Raw genomic sequence first — 18942 nt, forward strand, 5'->3', positions numbered from 1 at the left:
TGAAGTCGATATCATTCTAACTCGCTCAACTCATAAATATGAGAGAAAAAATTAATTTCATTATTAGTTAAAATTTCGAATCGAAAAATAAGGTCAATCTATCTAGCTCCCCTTATTTCAATCTAACCTCTCAAGTTTACCAATTCCAACAGAACTTTTTTCGAGCCTTGTACGCCCTATTTCATTTTGAAATTGGTAGAAAAACGCGCATTAAAAGTAAAACCAAACACGTAAAATTTTCAATTTTATTACGCGAAACTTTTTCTTTACTCTTTCTCCCGAGATCCCTTTTCCTTTAAACGTTTGCAGAAAATTAAGAGATAATGAGTGATAGGCCACGGCGTGCAAGGAGGTCACGTAATACGGCGACGCTTCCAAGTAACGTAAGGTAAGCTGTTTTTTTCATCCATCCACTTCTGAATATTAGATAATCGCGTTAATCCTTACCAATGGCATACTGATATTTATTTTCATGTTTTATATTTGATATAATATTTCAAATTATAGCAATGCACATTACGTAGGATATGTTGAAGATGATGAATCTGTGGAAGCGATCATGAAAAAATTTGAGGAACTTGAGCGCATCGAACGTGAGATTGCGGCTCAAAAAACAAAGCAAAACGAAAATAGTTCTACTACCACCGCTGATCCTGCCGTTGTTAACGATCCCACATCGGGCGATCTTGCACTTGCAACCAGCCTTCAGCAAGAAGAGAGTTCTGAGGGTTTGACACAAGAACAGTTGGAGGAGGTTTTCAAACGTACATCTGCCTTTACTGTGAAATCTCTCGCTCGGGATGAGATATTCGAAGATATGGACGACTTGGAAATGTGGCAAGTGGAATTAGCTGATGCCAACACAGAAGTATTTGATGAAGAAGAGTATGTAGCAATATTCCTCCAAACCTCTGTTTTTTGCTACTAAACTCTATGTCCCTTAGTGATTACTTGTATTTGGATGACGAGGACTGGGAGGAGGAAGAGTATGGATTCAAGAGGAAGCGTGGTCCGCGGGGTGAAGGAAGGGAGGGTCGTCGTGGCGTCGACAGAGAAGGCATCATTGCTCGTTACAAAGTTATTCAGATGCGAATGCAAGACAAGAACGGAAACTTTTTCTTTGTCAAAAAGAAAGTTTGGTAGGTGTAAATTTGTGAATTAGCTCTAGGCTTCTCTTTTAACGATTGCCTCTCTAGTGCTATTGACCCAAGTATCCCCGCGTATGTACGGCTCCCACCCGATCCTATACCTCGTGCTTGGTGTCAACAGATCAAGCCATTGGAGGATGTTAAACCAGACCTAAGTGGATCAAGGTAGCCTCTATATTCATCAGAAAGTTAGATCTCATGATTGTTGCTAACTCAGTACTACAGATATTTTGTAGAAGACATTCTAAAATGTGATTTAACAAAGTTTGGGCGCCGATTCCAGGCAATATACATGGATCCTCCGTTTTTGCGTCCCGATGATCCCCCGACAGAGGGTAAAATAACAATCGAGGAGTTTGTAAGTATATGAGGTGATTCACAGTTTCTCTCATAAAACCCACTCTTACACTGGTTATATTTGAATAGGCCAAAATAAATTTTGCAGAGCTTGTTCCCTGCGGATTCCTCTTTATCTGGATGGAGAAAGAGTGGACACCGCATGTTTTAAAGGCGGTTGATAAATACGGATTTAAATATGTGGAGAACTTCTGCTGGATATGGATGAATATCGCAAATCGTATTGTGCGCGAGCCTTCTCGATACTTTAACAAATCTAAATTATCATTGATCATTTTCCGTAATGTAAGATGAAAAGAATGGAGAAAATGAGTTCAAGTAGCTAGACTTGCTGATGAATTTTTCTGTAATAATAGGAGGGCGATATTGAACTACGACATCAGCGTAATCCGGATTGTACTTTTGAGCTTGTAAGTCCACCAGAGCCAGGAGAGCTCACAGAAAGAAAACCTGCCTTCATGTATGATGTGATCGAGACGATGCTGCCACAAGCGGTCTATTCAGAGAAAAATCCGAATGGCGAAGGGCTTTTAGAGTTGTAAGTCTCTCATGGACCTAGACACTCGAAAAAAACTAGATTTAATCCTTCATTTGTTTTATAGGTGGGCAAAGAAAGGGACTCGTCGTAAAGGTTGGACAACAGTGGTTCAAACGAAAGAGTAGGATAGGCGCACATGGCATTTGTTTTAGGACACTTGTTCTCTATTCATTTACCTAAATAAATTCTGTCAATTACAAATTAAGAGTAAAAGGTTTAATTCTCACTATTAATTTCCCTCTGTGACTTCTAGTGGCTTTCCCCATACTAAAGCTTTTTGAGATTCGCGTATATTCTTATGTCGAGCGAATTATAGAGAATATGGATGGTATTAGTTGGAATACGGATGGAAATGTCGAAGTGCACGAAGCCAAACTCCTGGATGAGCTTTCGGCTTTAGAGGCTGTAAGGAAAACTCTCGACTCATGAAAGAATAAAGATGTTAATGGACTTGAATTTTCCAATTAGGCCAACATTCGCGCTGTTATCCTTTCGGATGAGAGAGCCAACGCTGTTATTGCACAAATAGATAGAGCAGTGGAGGAGCTTGATCGAATGAACGACTGGTTGAATTTGTGTCGTGCAGAACTTGAAGTAGGTGACAAAAGATGCTTTCAATTGATTTAATTTCGAATTCATACCACTATTGATATTTAGAGCATGGGGGAGGATATTCAAAAGATCGAGTCCCAAAACCGTGGTCTCCAAGTAGAGACGTCTAATCAGATTGCACTTATTAGCGAGCTAGAATCACTTTTGGTAACGATTTTATAGATTCTTTAGTTTTTTAATGACACTAAATTGTTTTTCAGAAATCACTCTCTCTTTCAGAAAGTGTATTGACAACCCTTAAACAGGAATCGCTAGAATCATCGCAAGGACTTTCTAGGCTTGAAGATGCTGCTGGTGCGCTCATGCGCGTGCTTCATAATCGTTTTGAAGACGGACTCCAGGATCTTAAAGCGGTTCAAGAGCGGATGCAGGTTTACAACGGACATAGCAATCAATTCTGCTCAAGGATATTTGAGTTTCTTCAGGTGATGCTTGCGGCTCAAGCGGAATCATGTGTAGGTATAGAAAGTGGTATGGGACGAAAAGGAAAGCTGCGACTACGCCCACACGAGCAGGCTGAAAACGTGCTAATTAGATACAAAGGGTTGATATTGTGGATGAAAGAGATGGATCCAAGACGGTACAGTGAACTCCAAATGGTATGCATTTGCATTTTTACGATAGTATTGCGATTTATTGAAATATATATTTATTCAATGTACAATAGCTCTATTCCGCTAACATGAGTAAACCATATAAATCTGAAGTTCGCGAGTTGATAGAATTAATAAAAGAGAAGCACCTATACCGAAAGGGCCAGAACGAGGAATTAGATTATGGTGATTATCATGCAGCTATTCCTTTCATTTAAAGTAATGTAATCAATTCTCTCTTTTATCTTCTCTTTAGTATTTGGAGCGGTTTCTAGTGTTACTAACACAAAAGGTGTAATTTCTCCGACTTCAACCGTTTCCCCCCTACGAAACCTCCCAAGTTTTAGGGGAGGGAAAGGTGATGAGGATGGGAAAATGTCACCAGAAGAAGTATTCTGTCAGCACGTTTCCTGCTCACATTTCCTCCCGTTGACTTTATTTTCTATTAGGCTTTCTCACATGCGATTACTCAAATTATTCCTCTAATGGCCCGCGAACAAAACTTCTTCTCTGATCTTTTCCACTTGCATCCCAAATCCCCTCGTTCCTATCTTGATCGGAATGAAACCAGTATGGGAATAAGCTTCGATTGGAATTCTCCAGGTGAGCCGATTAAGGATGTGAAGGTGCAGAAGAAACTCCTGTGAGCTACCTATTATTTTTTTTTTGCCATGAGGCTCCCAAAAGATCTAATTTTTGGCCTTTCCTTTATTATTTTTTGATAGTGAAGTGATGGATGCTTTATTTGGAGGAGTGGGTGGTCAGTTGTCTAATTTTGCAGTATATGGGCTCAAATATGACAATACGTAAATAATTTAATTTCAACTTTTATATACCACTAATATTCAATAGATGTATGATTTCCTAGGCAATCAATTGGGATGCTCTCTGCAGTCGAATTTCAGCGCTCCAAATATAACGAAACTGCACACAAATACATCAACGGTATACTCTCCGATTTGCAGCGGCAATTGATGAATATTTTCGGAAAGTTTGTGGTAAATTATATATACATTTGGATTTTGATTCAAATTATTTCTAATTCATAAATTAATGCACACCTTTAATTTCTAGGATGAGCAAGTTAGAGTAATTGAAGAAACTAAAGTCACCTCCAAAAAACGAAAGGGGATTCTATCCTTTACGCGAACATTTCCTGTAAACTCACCTCCATGTTTCTTAAGTTTACTATTGTAATTGCTTAACTTACGAATTATATAGCTCTTCTGCATGCGAATGGAGCAAGCTCTCATGTTTGGTGGCGAATCTGCTCCTCGTGATATCGTTGACTCTGCCTATGAGAAAATAATCAAGACTATGTTCGACTCAATAGAGACAATTGCGCGTGAAAGTGATCTTGGAAGTGATGACAAGGAGCAACTCAACGCTCATATTATGATGATAGGTAATTGTTGTATTTCTAATGAAAGCGGTTGAATATAAAGTGGCTAAGCACCCGTATTTTCTTAGAAAACATGCACCACTTTTATACGGAAATGCGTGGGAAGAAGCTACGAGTTTTGGAACCCTATGTCAATTATGCCAAGGCGGCCTACGATTCACACTTGAATTTATATATCAAGGATGTAATACGTAGACCACTCGGCAAACTCCTGGTAAGTGGCATTCGAATCCTGGATCATAGGTGTTTAATTTAGCGATCGTTTTAGGAGTACTTCAATGGCGTGGAAAATCTACTACGCACGACTGCCCCAAGTGAAATTCCTTTCCACGTCACCTTTAACAAGTCGGCACTGCGTAAAGTGCTGGCAAACTCTCCTGGCAAAGAAGTAAGTTCTCCGATAATAGATGGGAACCCAGCGGAAACTAACATCGAATTCATTTTAGATGAAGAAATCTCTTGAGATTTTATACAAGAGAGTAGATAAGCATTTTTCTGAAGAAGAGGGGCTGCTTCAAGTAGTTTGGCACGGAATACAAGAGGAGTTTATAAAACAACACGAACGCTTTACTCGCCTAATTCAAAAGTGTTACCCGGATACAAACGCAACACTTGAATTCAGTATAAATGACCTGTTAAAATACTTTTCTGAACTAGCTAAGAGTCATTAGCCGGTATATTATATTTTTATTTGTTGCTTCCATCACTTGGATTCATATTTAAAGATTTGTTTTTTTATTAATAATTTTTGAAACGGAGATTCGAATTCAAAAATCGGATCATGCCCTCAAAATTTGAAAATATCGCACAACCCCGCTAGTATTTTTTATTCCCGGAAACTATCTGGCACAAGAGTGTTGCTCTCCATCAATCAGTGTTCTGGGTGTCAATTAAATAGCCTGTCTTTTTATTTCGCAATTTCCAGATTCTCCTGTCGTTTACAGAAAGACAAATGGCGCTTCGATTCTTGAAGCATTCCGCTGCTGGTTAGTATTCTAAAAGAGCACTCCCGCCGTGTTTTATGATGCATAATTGCTTTATCTTTGCATTTATGTCATGAACTTGAATACTAAAACCCCTGATCAAATTAAACTAATGTTAGCCTGGAGAAAGTCGGAATTCATAACCCGCCCAACGCTAGTTTCTATGCGCTCTTACTCTTCTCCTCCCCCTTCTCAGAAGCAAGTGGAACCGACCAAGTCCAATTTCATTGATGTGCTTCCTGGCAGTTCGTTAGCCGCCAAGTTGTCTTATCTAACGGCTGGAACCGGTTTATCTGCATATCTCATTTCGAAGGAGCTCTATGTCCTCAACGAAGAGACTTTAGTCCTGATATGCTTCGGTGGGCTTGTCTTTTCACTTGGCAAATATTTAAGACAGCCTTATACTGAGTGGGCTGATGCGCATATTAATGTAGGCATTCTAGATGTCACCTCTCTTCATTCTATCTTACCTAATGAAAACTCTCTTTTACTTCTATACTAGAAACAAAGGGCAGTTCTCTTAGAGGCGCGTGAAAATCATAAATCAGCGGTGCAGGATCGTATCGATCAAGTCGGCCAAATGAAAGATGTCGTTGCGGTCACAAAAGCATTATTTGATATGTCCAAAGACACTGCCCAAATGGAAGCTGAAATATTCGAGTTAAAACAACGTGTTGCAATGGCGCTAGAGGTTAAAAGTGTACTCGATTCTTGGGTACGTTATGAGGCGTCGGTCCGTGAGCGTGAGCAAAAAGCTCTGGCAGCCGAGGTCATAACTAAAGTCATGGACGAGTTACAGGACCCGAAGCTACAGGAACAAATTCTATCGGAGAGTCTTGCAGATGTTGATCGCATTCTCACCTCTGCAAAATCCCTTTAAAATTAATTATATTTGAATAAAGCCTTGGAAATTTTTTTGCTCATTTCTTATTCTTTGTTGCTCTTTCTCTCTCCATCAAAGGTGCCATTCATAGCCATTTTTGCACAATTTGTGCGATCATACGCTTAGAGCTTGCAAAATGAATGGATCAGGATGCTCCCAATCAATATGTAAAAAACAGGGAATCAGAAAAATTTCGAGTTAGGTTGGGGTCTCGGAAACCTAATAAATAGGGGGTATTTTTCTATGCCTTGGAATCTTTTCCCTTTTCATTTTTTTTTCCCAACTCATTCCTTCATCCCGCTATTAAATGGAGGTCGCGCTGGTAAAAAGACCCGGTTATGGAAGAGCTGGGCGTGCCACTCGTGTGCGTACGAATTACTACGAATTAGTCATTCCTAAATCCAGGAAGGACATTTATCAATATGATGTCACCATCGAACCTGATGTGCCCCCCGCTGCTAACCGCAATGTTTTCAAGGAGTTCGAAGCCATGCATTCGAAGAAACTTGGAGGACTACTTCTTGTATTTGATGGACGTAAAAATGCCTTTTCATCCTCCCGACTTCCATTGAAAAATGATTCGGAGAATTTTGAAGTACATTTGCTAAATTAGTTAATTTGTTTCGCTATTGAGTGAGGCTAAAAACTTTTCTATTATAGGTGACTCTTGCCGAAAGGACGAAAGGACCACCTAAGACATTCAGAATTAAGATAAAACTTGCGGCTAAAATTAACATGGAGGAGCTTTGGCAATACTTGAATGGGCAGCGAACTGACATTGCTTTATGCCAACACGGTATGATTTTAATCTAATTTTATACTGGCTCCTAGTTTTCTGATAGTTTTCCTTTTTGCCCTCCAGCCATTCAGGCTCTCGACGTTCTTATTCGCCATAAACCCTCGATGTCTCATGTCTCATTTGGAGGCTCCTTTTTCATTCCGAACAACTCAAAGCGTATCTCAATGGGTGCTGAAATTTGGCAAGGGTATTACCAATCTGTCCGTCCAGCTCAAGGTAGATAACACGGATACATTATATTGAGTTTTCATATAGTTGCCACGTGGTACTCTATCTTTGACACACAACATATTTATTATTTCTTTTTTTTTGTTTTTCTCAAGGCAAACTAATGCTCAATGTTGATGTCTCGCACACTGCCTTCCATCAATCGGGTCCTCTCATTGATTACGTTGCCAGCGTTCTCGGTCGTCCTCGAGATGCACTGTTTAGAGGAATATCTGGCCCTGATCTCTCACGAATCGAACGTTCCGTTAAAGGCTTGGTCATAATGGTAACCCATCGTGGAGAAATGCGCCCAAAGTTCAAAATTACCAAGCTTTCGCCTGCTCCAGCCGACAGGATGATGTTTGCTGACAAAGAGAGCGGTAAAAAGATGAATGTTGCTGAATACTTTATGCAGCGATACAACAGGCGACTTGAGTATCCTATGCTTCCGTGTGTTATGGTGCGGAAAGACGTGTTCCTTCCAATGGAGGTTTGCTCCGTTTTGCCGGAACAACGCATTACGCGCAAGCTTGCCGACCGTCAGCTAGCTGATATGATCCTCGAAACATGCACAAAACCACAAGAGCGTGCTGCTAAGATTCGCTCGGGAATTGATCTCCTGCAATTCGATAGGAACGAATACTTGAGCCAATTCGGTGTGGAGGTTAAAACGCAGATGACGACGGTTGAGGCTCGAGTTCTAAGCACCCCCGTTATCTCCTATCACAGAAGCTCGCGTGAAGCCGAGATTTCGCCGCGTGATGGAACATGGAATATGAAAAACAAGGTCCTTGCTGAAACAGTCAGACTTGATTCTTGGGGTGTTGTGATATTTGTTCATAATCGTAAATTCTCAATGCAAGAAGCTAAGCATTTGGTTCGCGAGTTTTGCCAACAGTGCAATACTTGCGGATTGGATGTCAGATACCGCTCACCCTACATTGAATTTGCAAACCCCCAGGGCGATGTTGAGAGGAGCATGAGGCAGGCCTTCAGCCGTGCCGATAGAGAAGCTAGAAAGCCACCCCAGTTAATGCTTGTTGTACTTCCGGATTCATCGATGCCTTTGTACGCCGAGGTGAAACGGATTGGTGATACGATTTTGGGAGTCCCTACGCAGTGTATGGTGTTCAATAAATGCCGTAGCGCGAAACCGCAATATCTAGCAAACGTGATCTTGAAGGTTAATGCGAAACTCGGTGGGGTCAACTCGACCCTGTCACTCGACCAGCTCCCATTTTTTGCAAAGTGCCCAACGATCATCCTGGGTGCCGACGTGAATCACCCGGCTCCTAGCGACACCACCAGCCCTTCGATCGCCGCTGTTTGTGGCACCATTGACTCAACCGCCGCCCGCTATGCAACTGTTACCCGTCCACAACCTTCACGAATGGAAATTATCAAACATCTCTCGTCGATGGTAAAGGAATTGCTCAGAGCGTTTTATAAAACGGCGAGGTGTAAGCCCGAGCAGATACTTTTTTATCGTGATGGTGTCAGCGAAGGCCAATTTGGTGAGGTTATGCAATCGGAGATATCGGCCATTCGAGGTACAACTGATGAAGGAAATAGGTCTTCAGGTTTTCCTAACTCAACCACTCTTCTCCCTCACATTTGTAGAGGCCTGCGCTTCGCTTGATAAAAACTACAACCCTCGACTGACCTTTCTTGTGGTGCAGAAGCGCCACCATACCCGTTTCTTCCCGATGGATAGAGAAGGGACCGATCGAAGCGGCAACTGTCTTCCTGGAACGGTATCATCGCCTGGATAATTACCTTTTCATCGACAACTCAATGTTTAATGCTTTCCACTTCGTGTTTGACCTTTCCCTATAGGTTGTGGAGAGAACTATCACGCATCCTTGGGGTTATGACTTTTTCATTCAGTCTCATCCCGGTCTCAAGGGTACAAGCAGTCCCACCCACTACTATGTCCTCGAAGACCAAAAGTATTATCTGCACTTATATATTGATATTTAAGATTGGCACTGAGTTGTATGCTTTGTAATTTTTAGCAATTTATCGCCCGACGAACTTCAAGAGCTCTCCTACAAGCTATGCTATACATATTGCAGAGCTACTAGGGCCGTTTCGTTGGTGCCACCTGCGTATTATGCCCATTTATCTTGCCTGCGAGCACGGTATCATACGACCACTACGTGGTTGAGTAACTCGTATAGTTCCGGCAGTGAGCCTAAAGAGAAAGAATACAAAGAGGTGAGAGAGGAGATGAGATCAGGTAGGATTAAACCATTAAGATCGATTCCCGGTAACCAACTAACAAGCATTCTTGTTACTAGCGATGTATTTCGTCTAGACCTGCAGCGTCTTAATAGTGCATCGATAATACAAGTAATATTCATCCAAGACGATTCATTGGAATTTCAGCAACACACCTACTATTGGGGCTATCTTACTAATGGATAAAATATTGGGGCGATTTATACTATAATAAATACAGCAGTTTTCTGTAGTAACCGCAATTTAGTGCCATAAATACACACGAAAGATGACGCGAATTCACGAGGAATTAATGGATTGGGGGCTCTTGAAATGGTTTAGTCAATTAAAAAGGAACTCTATTTACTTCCGATTTCGAGTAATGTTCCTAGAAGATTTCGGATTGCTATCGTCTCGAGTGAGGAATAGGCCATATATCCCAATGAGCTTGGTTTTACCAATCATCCCTTTCTCAAATGTATAGCGGCTTTTCCTGCAAACTTATTTAGCCTTTATCTCCTAATAAACTATACCAATTTTTGATTTTCATTGTCACCGTGCACCCTTCTCCACAAGATTAATTTCGTGACTGATTTCAACATGGCGCATGCAAATTTACAGTCACAAATGTTTACACACTAGACGAGTTCACTTATACTTCCTATTTCAGTGTTCACCGTTGCAAATTATTGACAATGTCGACACCGAAAGCACCCTTACTATCAGTTCCCCTGCTCCTAGAAGGGGAAGTATCATTCGTGAACCAAGTGGTAGATCACCCTGAGGTATTTTTTGCGGCCGATGATAACGTGACGAATCAAACTCGCAGTGCAGCCAAGCAGCTCTATGATCTTGCACGTCAATCGGATGGCATTTCAACCCCCTTCCCTACACTCTTTATCGAAGGTTTCGATAATGAGCAGATCTGGGAGGAGCTTGCGCTGGTGAACACTCCATTCTTGGAGCTGGCCACGGAAAAATTAAAGAAATTGAAGGAATTTCGACCGAGGTAATATCAATAATCTGCTAAAACATTTTCGACATTAAATATAACCTCTTGCTTACATATAGTAAATTGGAAAATATGGCGAGTGAGTACAGCGATGAGGAAACTGCACTAGATGCGCCCTTGGATGAAGAGATGGAATCTATTAATGATATGGATGAGGATATGGAGCACAGTTTTGAGGACTTTGAAGATGAGGAAGAAATTGACGAAGAATTCGAGGACGAGGAATCAAATGACGATGATCAAGTTGGAGAAGAAGAAGAGAGTGGCGAAGAATACGACGACGACGGCGAAGATGAAGAGACGGAGTAATTATTGAAGTTATTATATGTTAGCCGAATCTTGCTCATAGGAATTGTTATCTTTCCTAGATCCCAACGAAAGACCAGTGAATTGGATGACGATTTTTTCAACCTGGATGAGTTTAATAAATATTCGCTCCAACTCGAGGAGGAAGAGATGCGACGACAAGAAAAGGAGGAGAACGAAGAACTTAACGATGAAGACGAGAGTGAGGAAGAAGAGGAAGAGGAGATCGATATGACACAGGATCCAGACGACTTAGATATAGATAGTGAGGAAGATGAAAAGCCAGTTGAAGGCAAGTATTTTTATATTAACTTACCATAGAAGCTTCATCTAACGATTTGTGTTCATTTCTATATATTCAGAGCTCATGTATGACGACTTCTTTGCACCGCCTCGGAGGAAGGCTAAATCCAAGGGCAACCAAAAGAGATCTGTGCATTTCGAAGGAGTTAGCGAGGAAGAAGAAGAAGAGCACGTTGACGACGACGAATCCGATAAAATTAATTCATCTAAGCAACCTAGAGATCTCTTCGCTGACGAGGAAGATGACTTGGATAACTCGGCTGGAAAATCCGAGTTCGAAAAAAGACAGGAACGGCTGAAGAAACAAATAGAGGCACTCGAGCAAGAAAATATCGCGGAAAAAGATTGGACATTGAAGGGTGAGGCTACGGCTAAAGCACGTCCTCTTAATAGCTTATTGGAGGAGGATTTAGAATATGATCATGTTTCCAAAGTAAATTATAACTTCGGTAATACTGATTGCCAAAATTTATTGAAATCCATCCCTTTTTTTTTGTTTAGCCGGTGCCAGTGGTGACGCAGGAGATGACTGAATCGTTGGAAGATATGATTAAGAAGAGAATTCTTGACGTAATTGTTTTCTCTGATTTTATTTGTCTTCAAAAATGATCTAATTCCTTATTTTTTCGGATAAAGGGGGCATTTGATGATGTAGAGCGCAAACGAGATCCAACATTCCGCCCGTTCCTTCCATCGAAACAAATCGAGCTCTCCGACGAAAAATCGAAGAAGTCGTTGGCTGAAATTTATGAGGATGAATACGTGCAACAAACAACCGGCAACTTTACAAACGAGAAGGACGAAAAATTGCGAAAAGCCCACGAGGAAATCAATTTGCTATTCGGGGAGCTCTGCCAGAAGCTAGATTCCCTAAGCAACTTCCATTATACCCCCAAGCCTGTAAGGATTTTCAATCTGACGATAAGAGATAGATTAGGTTATGCTGATTGTGTTCAACTGTGTAGGCCAAGCCTGAGTTCACTGTGGTTGCGGACGTACCTACTATCGAGATGGAGGAGGTTATTCCTACTAACGCAAGCAATGCTACTCTACTGGCTCCGGAGGAAGTGTATGAGAAGCCAAAGGGTGAGGTTAAGTCAGTGGAAGAAATGGACCAAGCCGAGCGAGCACGTTTGCGAGCTAAGAAGAAACGTGCGAAACAGCGTGAGAGGAAGCTGAAAGAGCGGGAGCAAAAAGTCATACAAAAGTATGTTGCTTACTGTGCGATTTGCCTTGCATTTTCAAGATGCTTACCACCTGTTTTCTATAGGATCAACCCAGGCCTTGGTAACAAGCACACCCGTCAAAAGGCACTAGAGAGCTTGGCCTCCCAGCGAAATGTAACCATCATCGACAAAGAAGGGGCGAAAAAACCAGCATCAGAACTTAAAAACCGCGGGAAATTGTCAACCAATGCCTCTAAAGAACCTTCGTCCTCAAGCAAATTAAAACTGTAATTTTTTATTTACTTTCCATCGTGTGCTATGTAGATTGCCATTACCCCCTCTTTCTTTATCTATTTTCTTTTATTCAAGCGCATACTCGCACTTTCTTTTACCATTAATAATAGAAAATATCGACAATCAATCCCAATCAATCCATATAATTGAAAAATGTATTGAGAATGCATGTATGCTGCGCCTTGTATTTCAAAGTTGTAAATAGGGGCCGAAAAGAAAATAATGGTTCATCCTCCCTAAGATTGATTTTTGGATGGTTATGAAGGTAAATTTCAAAAAAAAGTTGAAGTTGTTTCGGTTATGCCTAATAATTTTGCGTTTAGATTCCTTTTCAGAACTATTAACTGAAAAACAATCGAGTTATCCGAAAAACGATCCAAAATGCATATTTTTGTTAAATCTCTCGACAGTACCTTAGTTCTCAATGTCAACCCCTCAACCCAGGTTGAGGAGGTGAAAAACCTCATCCAGCAACGTGAAGGTACTGTTATGTTCAGTCACTACTTTCACAATTTGCTCCTAATTTCATAATTCTTGTTCTATAGGCATTTCGGCCTCTGCCCAACGCCTCACTTTCGCCGGAAAACCTCTCTCTGAGGGCACGCTCGCCGACTACGCTCTCGTTCCCGAGAGCACGCTTCACCTTTCTCTTGCATTGCTCGGTGGTGGCAAGAAACGTAAGAAGAAGACGTATACCACCCCAAAGAAAATCAAGCACAAGCGCAAGAAGGTCAAGCTCGCTGTGTTGAAGTACTACAAAGTCGATGCAAATGGAAAAATCACTCGACTCCGTCGCGAGTGCCCGAACGAAACTTGCGGTGCCGGCGTGTTCATGGCATGGCATCCAGACCGCCAGTACTGTGGAAAATGTAGCCTAACCTATGTGTTCAAGAAGGAGGGCGAGGCTAAATAATCTATCTGACAATTGGAATGTCTGGCGACTTTATGTTCAAAATAAATAAATCACGTATAGGGGCAAACGCATTCACATTCAAAAGATTGAGGAATTTTATTTTCAGTAAAAAGTCATAAAAAACCTTCAATCTAACAAAGTGCTACAATACACGCAATGACAAAGTCTAACCGGACTTGTCGGCTTTACTTTTTGAGGTTTCGCACCAAGCAATTACCTGCTTACGATAGAAAGGCCAGGGAGGAAGGATAACCTGAATGGGCGCGGAATGAATGATGAGAATTATGTCAATAGCACCGAGATTGTAAAGATAATAATTACAATTGCGGAGACAAGCACTCCAGCGCCATAGATGCCGAACATGACGAGTAACGATTGCATGTAGCAGCCAACAATGAATGCAGTTACCTAAGGATATGTAGAAATATTTATTCATTAATCGGCACGTATTAACAAAAGCAAACATGCAATGTACCGCGAAAATCGCAATTATAATCTGGAGAAGATCTTCAGATAATTTTTGTCCCTTGAAGTCCTGATGGCAGAAAGCAAATAAAAAGACAATGTGTTTATGATATAGGGCTAGACGCGCACTACTATTGATCTTACAATATTCCATTCGAACCAATCTCTGAGATCTGCCATGTTGAGAAGCTAGGAAAATAATAAACTACTAAGGGACTCGCGAATATGGAGAAAAAAAGTGATGATTTGACCAAATCTAATTGGAAAGCAAAAATCAAATTACGCGCTCTAGGCAAAAGAGAATAAAGCTAAAAAGCCATAGTGCACTTTAACAATTCTCAGTAATATCTAATTTTGCGTTCAGTTTGATATTCTATTATTTGATATGGCAGATCATGAGCATAATGACACGGGAATTCCTTCGTTTAGCCAGAGAACCATGCTGGAGCAACTCGAAGCCAATCCCTTCGCTGATTTGGATAACGATCGGATGGTTCAATCTATGAGCTCAGCCGAACCTTGGACAATTCATTCAGAAACAGCACCCTCTCCTATCAATGAAGTTGAAGAAAATTCCCATATCGCTTATTCTACATCTCCTCATGCTTCAAGCGCAGACTGGTCTCCGGAGGATCGCTTAACTAAGAGCCTGGCAAATATTAATTTGAATGAATCTAGCCGCACTGACTTTTCACCTCCTTCTTCACCCGTGCGCCGAATATCGGCTATCTATGATACGCAATCACCAATTGCAGAGGACGAGAGCAGACAGAATTTTTCTGAAGTGAGCGAATCGGCTGAGGTGAAAAACGTTATTCGTCCGGTATTAGAACGGGAGGAACTACGCGGCAGCAATGAGAGTGTAAGGTCAGTTTTGCTCTCGGAAGAAGCTAGTCCTGCGCAAGATACCCCGAGCAAAAACAAAGACTCTGAGGTATAGATAGAATATATTTGGTCTATTTGTGCGGAATACTTATTTAGTATACTCTGACTGAATTACATATTAGTATCCGCTTAAGGTCGAAGCGCCCACAGGAGCTATATCATTTGATATCACTGTTGGTGAACCCCAAAAGATTGGTGATCCTATTAATGCCCACATTGTATACAAGGTTCGAACTAAGGTATAGTGTTTATTTCATGCCCTAGCTCCTTCATTTTTTTTTTACGAATATTCATGCTTTCATCATAGACCACTTCAACGAAATTCAAATCACAAGATATCACCGTCCAAAGGCGTTATCGCGACTTTTTATGGCTCTATAATCAGCTGGTGACAGATCATCCTGGTATTATTGTGCCGCCCGTTCCCGAAAAACATGCCATAGGTATATACACTACTACAATAAATTGAGATAATAATTAAATATTAATCGCACGTTATCTGCTTAGGTCGATTCCAAGACGAATTTATTGAATCTAGGAGAAATGCGCTGGAAAAGTTTTTAAGGAAAACAATACAACACCCTCACCTCTATGAAGACCCCAACTTGAAGACATTTCTGGAGTCAGACACGTTTAATGTGGATGTAAATCTTTATACGAGAGTATACTAACTATATGTATACCCAATGAACTCATATTATCCCTCCGTTAGGTGAAGCAAAAGAAGACAGAATCAGAGTCGAAAGGATTCATGAAATCGTTTGGCGAAGCGGTGTCGAGCGCAACCACTTTTAATAAATTCGTAGAAATGGATGAGGTATCTCTTCATAGATTGCTTATTTACTAATCCAGTCTCTTCGTAACTCTCGTCTCTTGGCATTCTTTTCAGTGGTTTGACACAAAAAAGCAACAATTGGAGACACTGGAATCGCAATTACGAGTCCTCCTTCGAGCTGTTGAAGCCGTGATCAAACAGCGGAAAGGTACTGAATAACAATCAAAAGTCTCCGCTGAAGATGTTTACATGGGCCTCCATTCTACTATAGACCTGGGCAGTGCAACCCAAGATTTTGGTAATAGTCTGGTGACGCTAGCCGATGTCGAGTTGAATCGGCCACTGGCAAGCAAGTTAGTCAATCTTGGAAATCTGCACAAGAAACTTAAAGGGCTTCATGAGAGGCAGGTTTGTATATAGAGAATGAGTGTGCATAATTTTGCTCTGGACATGATTGACCCAAAACAAACGGTGTCGTAGGCACTACAAGATGTTCTTACCCTCGCAAACACGATCGATGAGTACATACGTATCATCGGATCAATCAAGCTTGCCCAGCAGGCTCGAGTCAAGGCATACAATACATGGCAGAGCGCGGATTATGAGCTTCATCGACGCCAGGCTGCCTATGAAAAGGTCCGCTCTGGTCAGAAGACTCGTGTGGACAAACTAGCGCAGCTGCAAACCGAGATCACTGCGGCTCAGCACAGGGTTGAAGTCACCGAGCGGGAATTCGATCGGGTCACCCAATTAGTACGAGAGGAAATCACGCGCTTCGAGAAGGAGAAGGTGGAAGATTTTCGTGTCGGGGTCCACCTCTTCTTAGAAGCAATGGTTGCGCACCAGCGGGAGATCATTGGGTTATGGGAGGATTATTTGGAGGAAAGAAGCATCAACGACACCAAGGGAAATCAAGGTGAACAGTCGACTTCGAACAGGAATAGCCTAGAGCAAGGCTCATAGTGGAGTTTGTTTTTCATTTGTCCTTTCCTATTTTATTTTATATATATATATATTTTTTTTGGACCAATTTAATAGTCTCATTACTTTACTGTATTTTCTTCTCCTTTTGCTAACGACACTTTTATCCACCTCACTTTTTTTTTGGAAGAATTCCCTCGTCAAATTTATAGTAGGGTAAATATAAATATTTCAAATATAGCCTTTATTGCAAGTTAGAAATGAGGAACACGCAAAAATATAAAGAGGAATTCTAAATAGAAGAGGAGGAGAGACAGACAATAATACAAACATACAGGAGAGATGTGGATAAATACGAGATACAAAAGTCCATGTACATAGATGGGTAGAAAGTTCGCGTATAAAAATAAGAGTCCCAAGAGGCCATCATAAGAAATAAAGTTTATGAAATAATATACAAAAGCCGAGAAGGTATCCCACTCTCGCTCGGATCCCGATATAGTCTCATAAAGTTGAAGGTCAAGCAACAGATCATGACAAGCACTCCATAAAGCAACAGCAACACAGCAAGGATCTTCTTGGGTCGCCAGGGGTCGTTTTGATGCACTCTCCAATAAAATATCCCGGGCAAAATGAAGGAAATGGTAGTCGATCCAGTGGCACCCACAAAGGATAAAACGAGATCAAGCTGGGATACACTAATGGATATCAGATAGCTAGCAAGAATAATTCCCGTGGTCATTAGGACATGTTTTTGGGTGGAGGGGGGCTCCGGGGGTTTGTTCGACACCACACTTGGAGAAGACCAGAGCCCATAGGCAATCTTGTCTAGGGAGTTGCGGCATGGGTGGCATTGAAGAGGGAATGAAAACAAAACAAGAATAACAATAGAGATACGGCCAATGGTGACAAGCCAGCTAGCTGGGTCTATAACAGAAAGAGAGCGGCGTTATAGACCTGATAGTCACATAAGCATAGGGGCAGGTTCAGGAAAACTTACATGCAGATATGATATTGGATGGGGCAGTGTTGCCAAACGTAAGATAGCCTAGAATGCCAACCACCTCGTAGATAATCGTAGATGCCCCGATAGCTGAGGAGATGACCTTGGTGATGCTTCGAGGCGAATTGTCACGAAGTTCGTTATAGACAGAAAATATCTGGTGTGCAAAGAAGAAGAGGTTAGAATTTTCAAAAGAAACATGGCGGAAAAAAAACTATCCACAATGCAAAATATAAAGTGACATACATTTTGATGGCAGGTGAAGGCAAAAACAAATATTGGCAGATTCGTGAAGAACTTTGTCGAGAATCGAACTAGATCGATCTCTCCAGCGGGAGGCAGCTTGCTCGATTCTGAAGGCGTAATGAAGCTATACACAACGATGAGAACCAAATAGGCCACAGCGAAGAGGGCAACCACGCTGGTATGCTTCAGAGAGTCCAGCCTTCTAAAAAAAGAAACGGGCGCAACCACCACCATCAAAACGGTGATCCAAAATCGTCTTCCTAACATCGGGGAGTCCAGCTGTAACTCGGGCATAATTGCATGCATTATGCCCGGCATGAGATCACCAATAATTATGAGATACGAGATCCCTACTCCAAAGCATTTGATAGCAATGGCGCTATCGATCAAAATCTGGGCACGGGGAAATGTAATGCGAGCTACGGAAAAAAAGGAGGAGGTGCGACCGTTAACACGTGCCGCACAACGAGCCAGTAGATACAATCCAAAGCCTGATGCGAATCCCGAATAGATGATAAGAAGAATTCCAGGTATAATGCCGACAGACGCTATTGCTTGCGGCATGGCAAGCATTCCTGTCCCTAGATTTAACATTGCAAAGATCTTGGTGAGTTAATAATGCCCGCTCATCACAGTTTTAATTGGGGGCCTACCTAAGATAGTGTTGGAGAGATTGATGGTACAGCTGAAGAAACCAGCCTCTCCCTTCTCCTCAACTACGCCGATGCCCCGCTCTGCATCGCCTCGATCAACCGGAGCATATGATGTGTTTTGCGCCGTCGGATCAAGAGAATGGGTCCCATGTGAGCCGATGAGGGGTGTACGCTCTGTACTTGTAGGCATTACTTGGGGAAGTTTATTTCTTACAAAAGGAAATGATGGCCAAGAGCAGAAACAAAAGGATATCTATG

The 18942-nt window shown here is 41.6% G+C and overlaps 9 protein-coding genes across 9 annotated transcripts; 7 read left to right on the plus strand and 2 right to left on the minus strand.

Annotated features, from left to right (window-relative positions):
- Positions 1-323: 323 nt before the first annotated feature.
- VTP21DRAFT_9905 (uncharacterized protein) lies at positions 324-2168 on the plus strand (the record flags this gene model as incomplete). The annotated part of the gene is made up of 8 exons (XM_069400903.1): positions 324-388; positions 508-885; positions 945-1139; positions 1197-1313; positions 1374-1506; positions 1575-1790; positions 1862-2043; positions 2108-2168. 8 exons carry the CDS (start codon positions 324-326, stop codon positions 2166-2168), a joined length of 1347 nt encoding a protein of 448 aa, XP_069253631.1.
- Positions 2169-2364: 196 nt separating this feature from the next.
- On the plus strand, positions 2365-5321 carry VTP21DRAFT_9906 (uncharacterized protein; the record flags this gene model as incomplete). Its single annotated transcript, XM_069400904.1, has 14 exons — positions 2365-2448; positions 2512-2637; positions 2701-2802; positions 2856-3254; positions 3323-3434; positions 3505-3638; positions 3698-3891; positions 3974-4054; positions 4117-4246; positions 4323-4406; positions 4470-4653; positions 4719-4864; positions 4919-5038; positions 5097-5321. The coding sequence occupies 14 exons, from the start codon at positions 2365-2367 to the stop codon at positions 5319-5321; spliced, it is 2121 nt and encodes a 706-aa protein (XP_069253632.1).
- A 281-nt stretch (positions 5322-5602) lies between these two features.
- On the plus strand, positions 5603-6513 carry VTP21DRAFT_9907 (uncharacterized protein; the record flags this gene model as incomplete). Its single annotated transcript, XM_069400905.1, has 3 exons — positions 5603-5636; positions 5753-6063; positions 6136-6513. 3 exons carry the CDS (start codon positions 5603-5605, stop codon positions 6511-6513), a joined length of 723 nt encoding a protein of 240 aa, XP_069253633.1.
- Positions 6514-6823: 310 nt separating this feature from the next.
- VTP21DRAFT_9908 (uncharacterized protein) lies at positions 6824-9839 on the plus strand (the record flags this gene model as incomplete). Its single annotated transcript, XM_069400906.1, has 8 exons — positions 6824-7111; positions 7177-7312; positions 7379-7531; positions 7639-9072; positions 9143-9276; positions 9359-9471; positions 9538-9761; positions 9823-9839. 8 exons carry the CDS (start codon positions 6824-6826, stop codon positions 9837-9839), a joined length of 2499 nt encoding a protein of 832 aa, XP_069253634.1.
- Positions 9840-10437: 598 nt separating this feature from the next.
- VTP21DRAFT_9909 (uncharacterized protein) lies at positions 10438-12820 on the plus strand (the record flags this gene model as incomplete). Its single annotated transcript, XM_069400907.1, has 8 exons — positions 10438-10751; positions 10814-11059; positions 11123-11352; positions 11423-11796; positions 11865-11933; positions 12000-12263; positions 12329-12570; positions 12634-12820. The coding sequence occupies 8 exons, from the start codon at positions 10438-10440 to the stop codon at positions 12818-12820; spliced, it is 1926 nt and encodes a 641-aa protein (XP_069253635.1).
- Positions 12821-13204: 384 nt separating this feature from the next.
- On the plus strand, positions 13205-13736 carry VTP21DRAFT_9910 (uncharacterized protein; the record flags this gene model as incomplete). The annotated part of the gene is made up of 2 exons (XM_069400909.1): positions 13205-13304; positions 13369-13736. The coding sequence occupies 2 exons, from the start codon at positions 13205-13207 to the stop codon at positions 13734-13736; spliced, it is 468 nt and encodes a 155-aa protein (XP_069253636.1).
- Positions 13737-13902: 166 nt separating this feature from the next.
- Positions 13903-14381, minus strand: VTP21DRAFT_9911 (uncharacterized protein; the record flags this gene model as incomplete). Its single annotated transcript, XM_069400910.1, has 4 exons — positions 13903-13989; positions 14058-14144; positions 14212-14271; positions 14346-14381. The coding sequence occupies 4 exons, from the start codon at positions 14379-14381 to the stop codon at positions 13903-13905; spliced, it is 270 nt and encodes an 89-aa protein (XP_069253637.1).
- A 205-nt stretch (positions 14382-14586) lies between these two features.
- On the plus strand, positions 14587-16824 carry VTP21DRAFT_9912 (uncharacterized protein; the record flags this gene model as incomplete). The annotated part of the gene is made up of 8 exons (XM_069400911.1): positions 14587-15135; positions 15209-15325; positions 15394-15529; positions 15594-15730; positions 15799-15903; positions 15976-16069; positions 16133-16269; positions 16342-16824. The coding sequence occupies 8 exons, from the start codon at positions 14587-14589 to the stop codon at positions 16822-16824; spliced, it is 1758 nt and encodes a 585-aa protein (XP_069253638.1).
- Positions 16825-17224: 400 nt separating this feature from the next.
- VTP21DRAFT_9913 (uncharacterized protein) lies at positions 17225-18874 on the minus strand (the record flags this gene model as incomplete). Its single annotated transcript, XM_069400912.1, has 4 exons — positions 17225-17709; positions 17783-17942; positions 18032-18612; positions 18685-18874. 4 exons carry the CDS (start codon positions 18872-18874, stop codon positions 17225-17227), a joined length of 1416 nt encoding a protein of 471 aa, XP_069253639.1.
- Between the last annotated feature and the right edge of the window lie 68 nt (positions 18875-18942).

This window comes from Calcarisporiella thermophila (genome assembly GCF_041956535.1).
Source record: "Calcarisporiella thermophila strain CBS 279.70 unplaced genomic scaffold VTP21scaffold_6, whole genome shotgun sequence".
Taxonomy (NCBI): Eukaryota; Fungi; Calcarisporiellomycota; class Calcarisporiellomycetes; order Calcarisporiellales; family Calcarisporiellaceae; genus Calcarisporiella; species Calcarisporiella thermophila.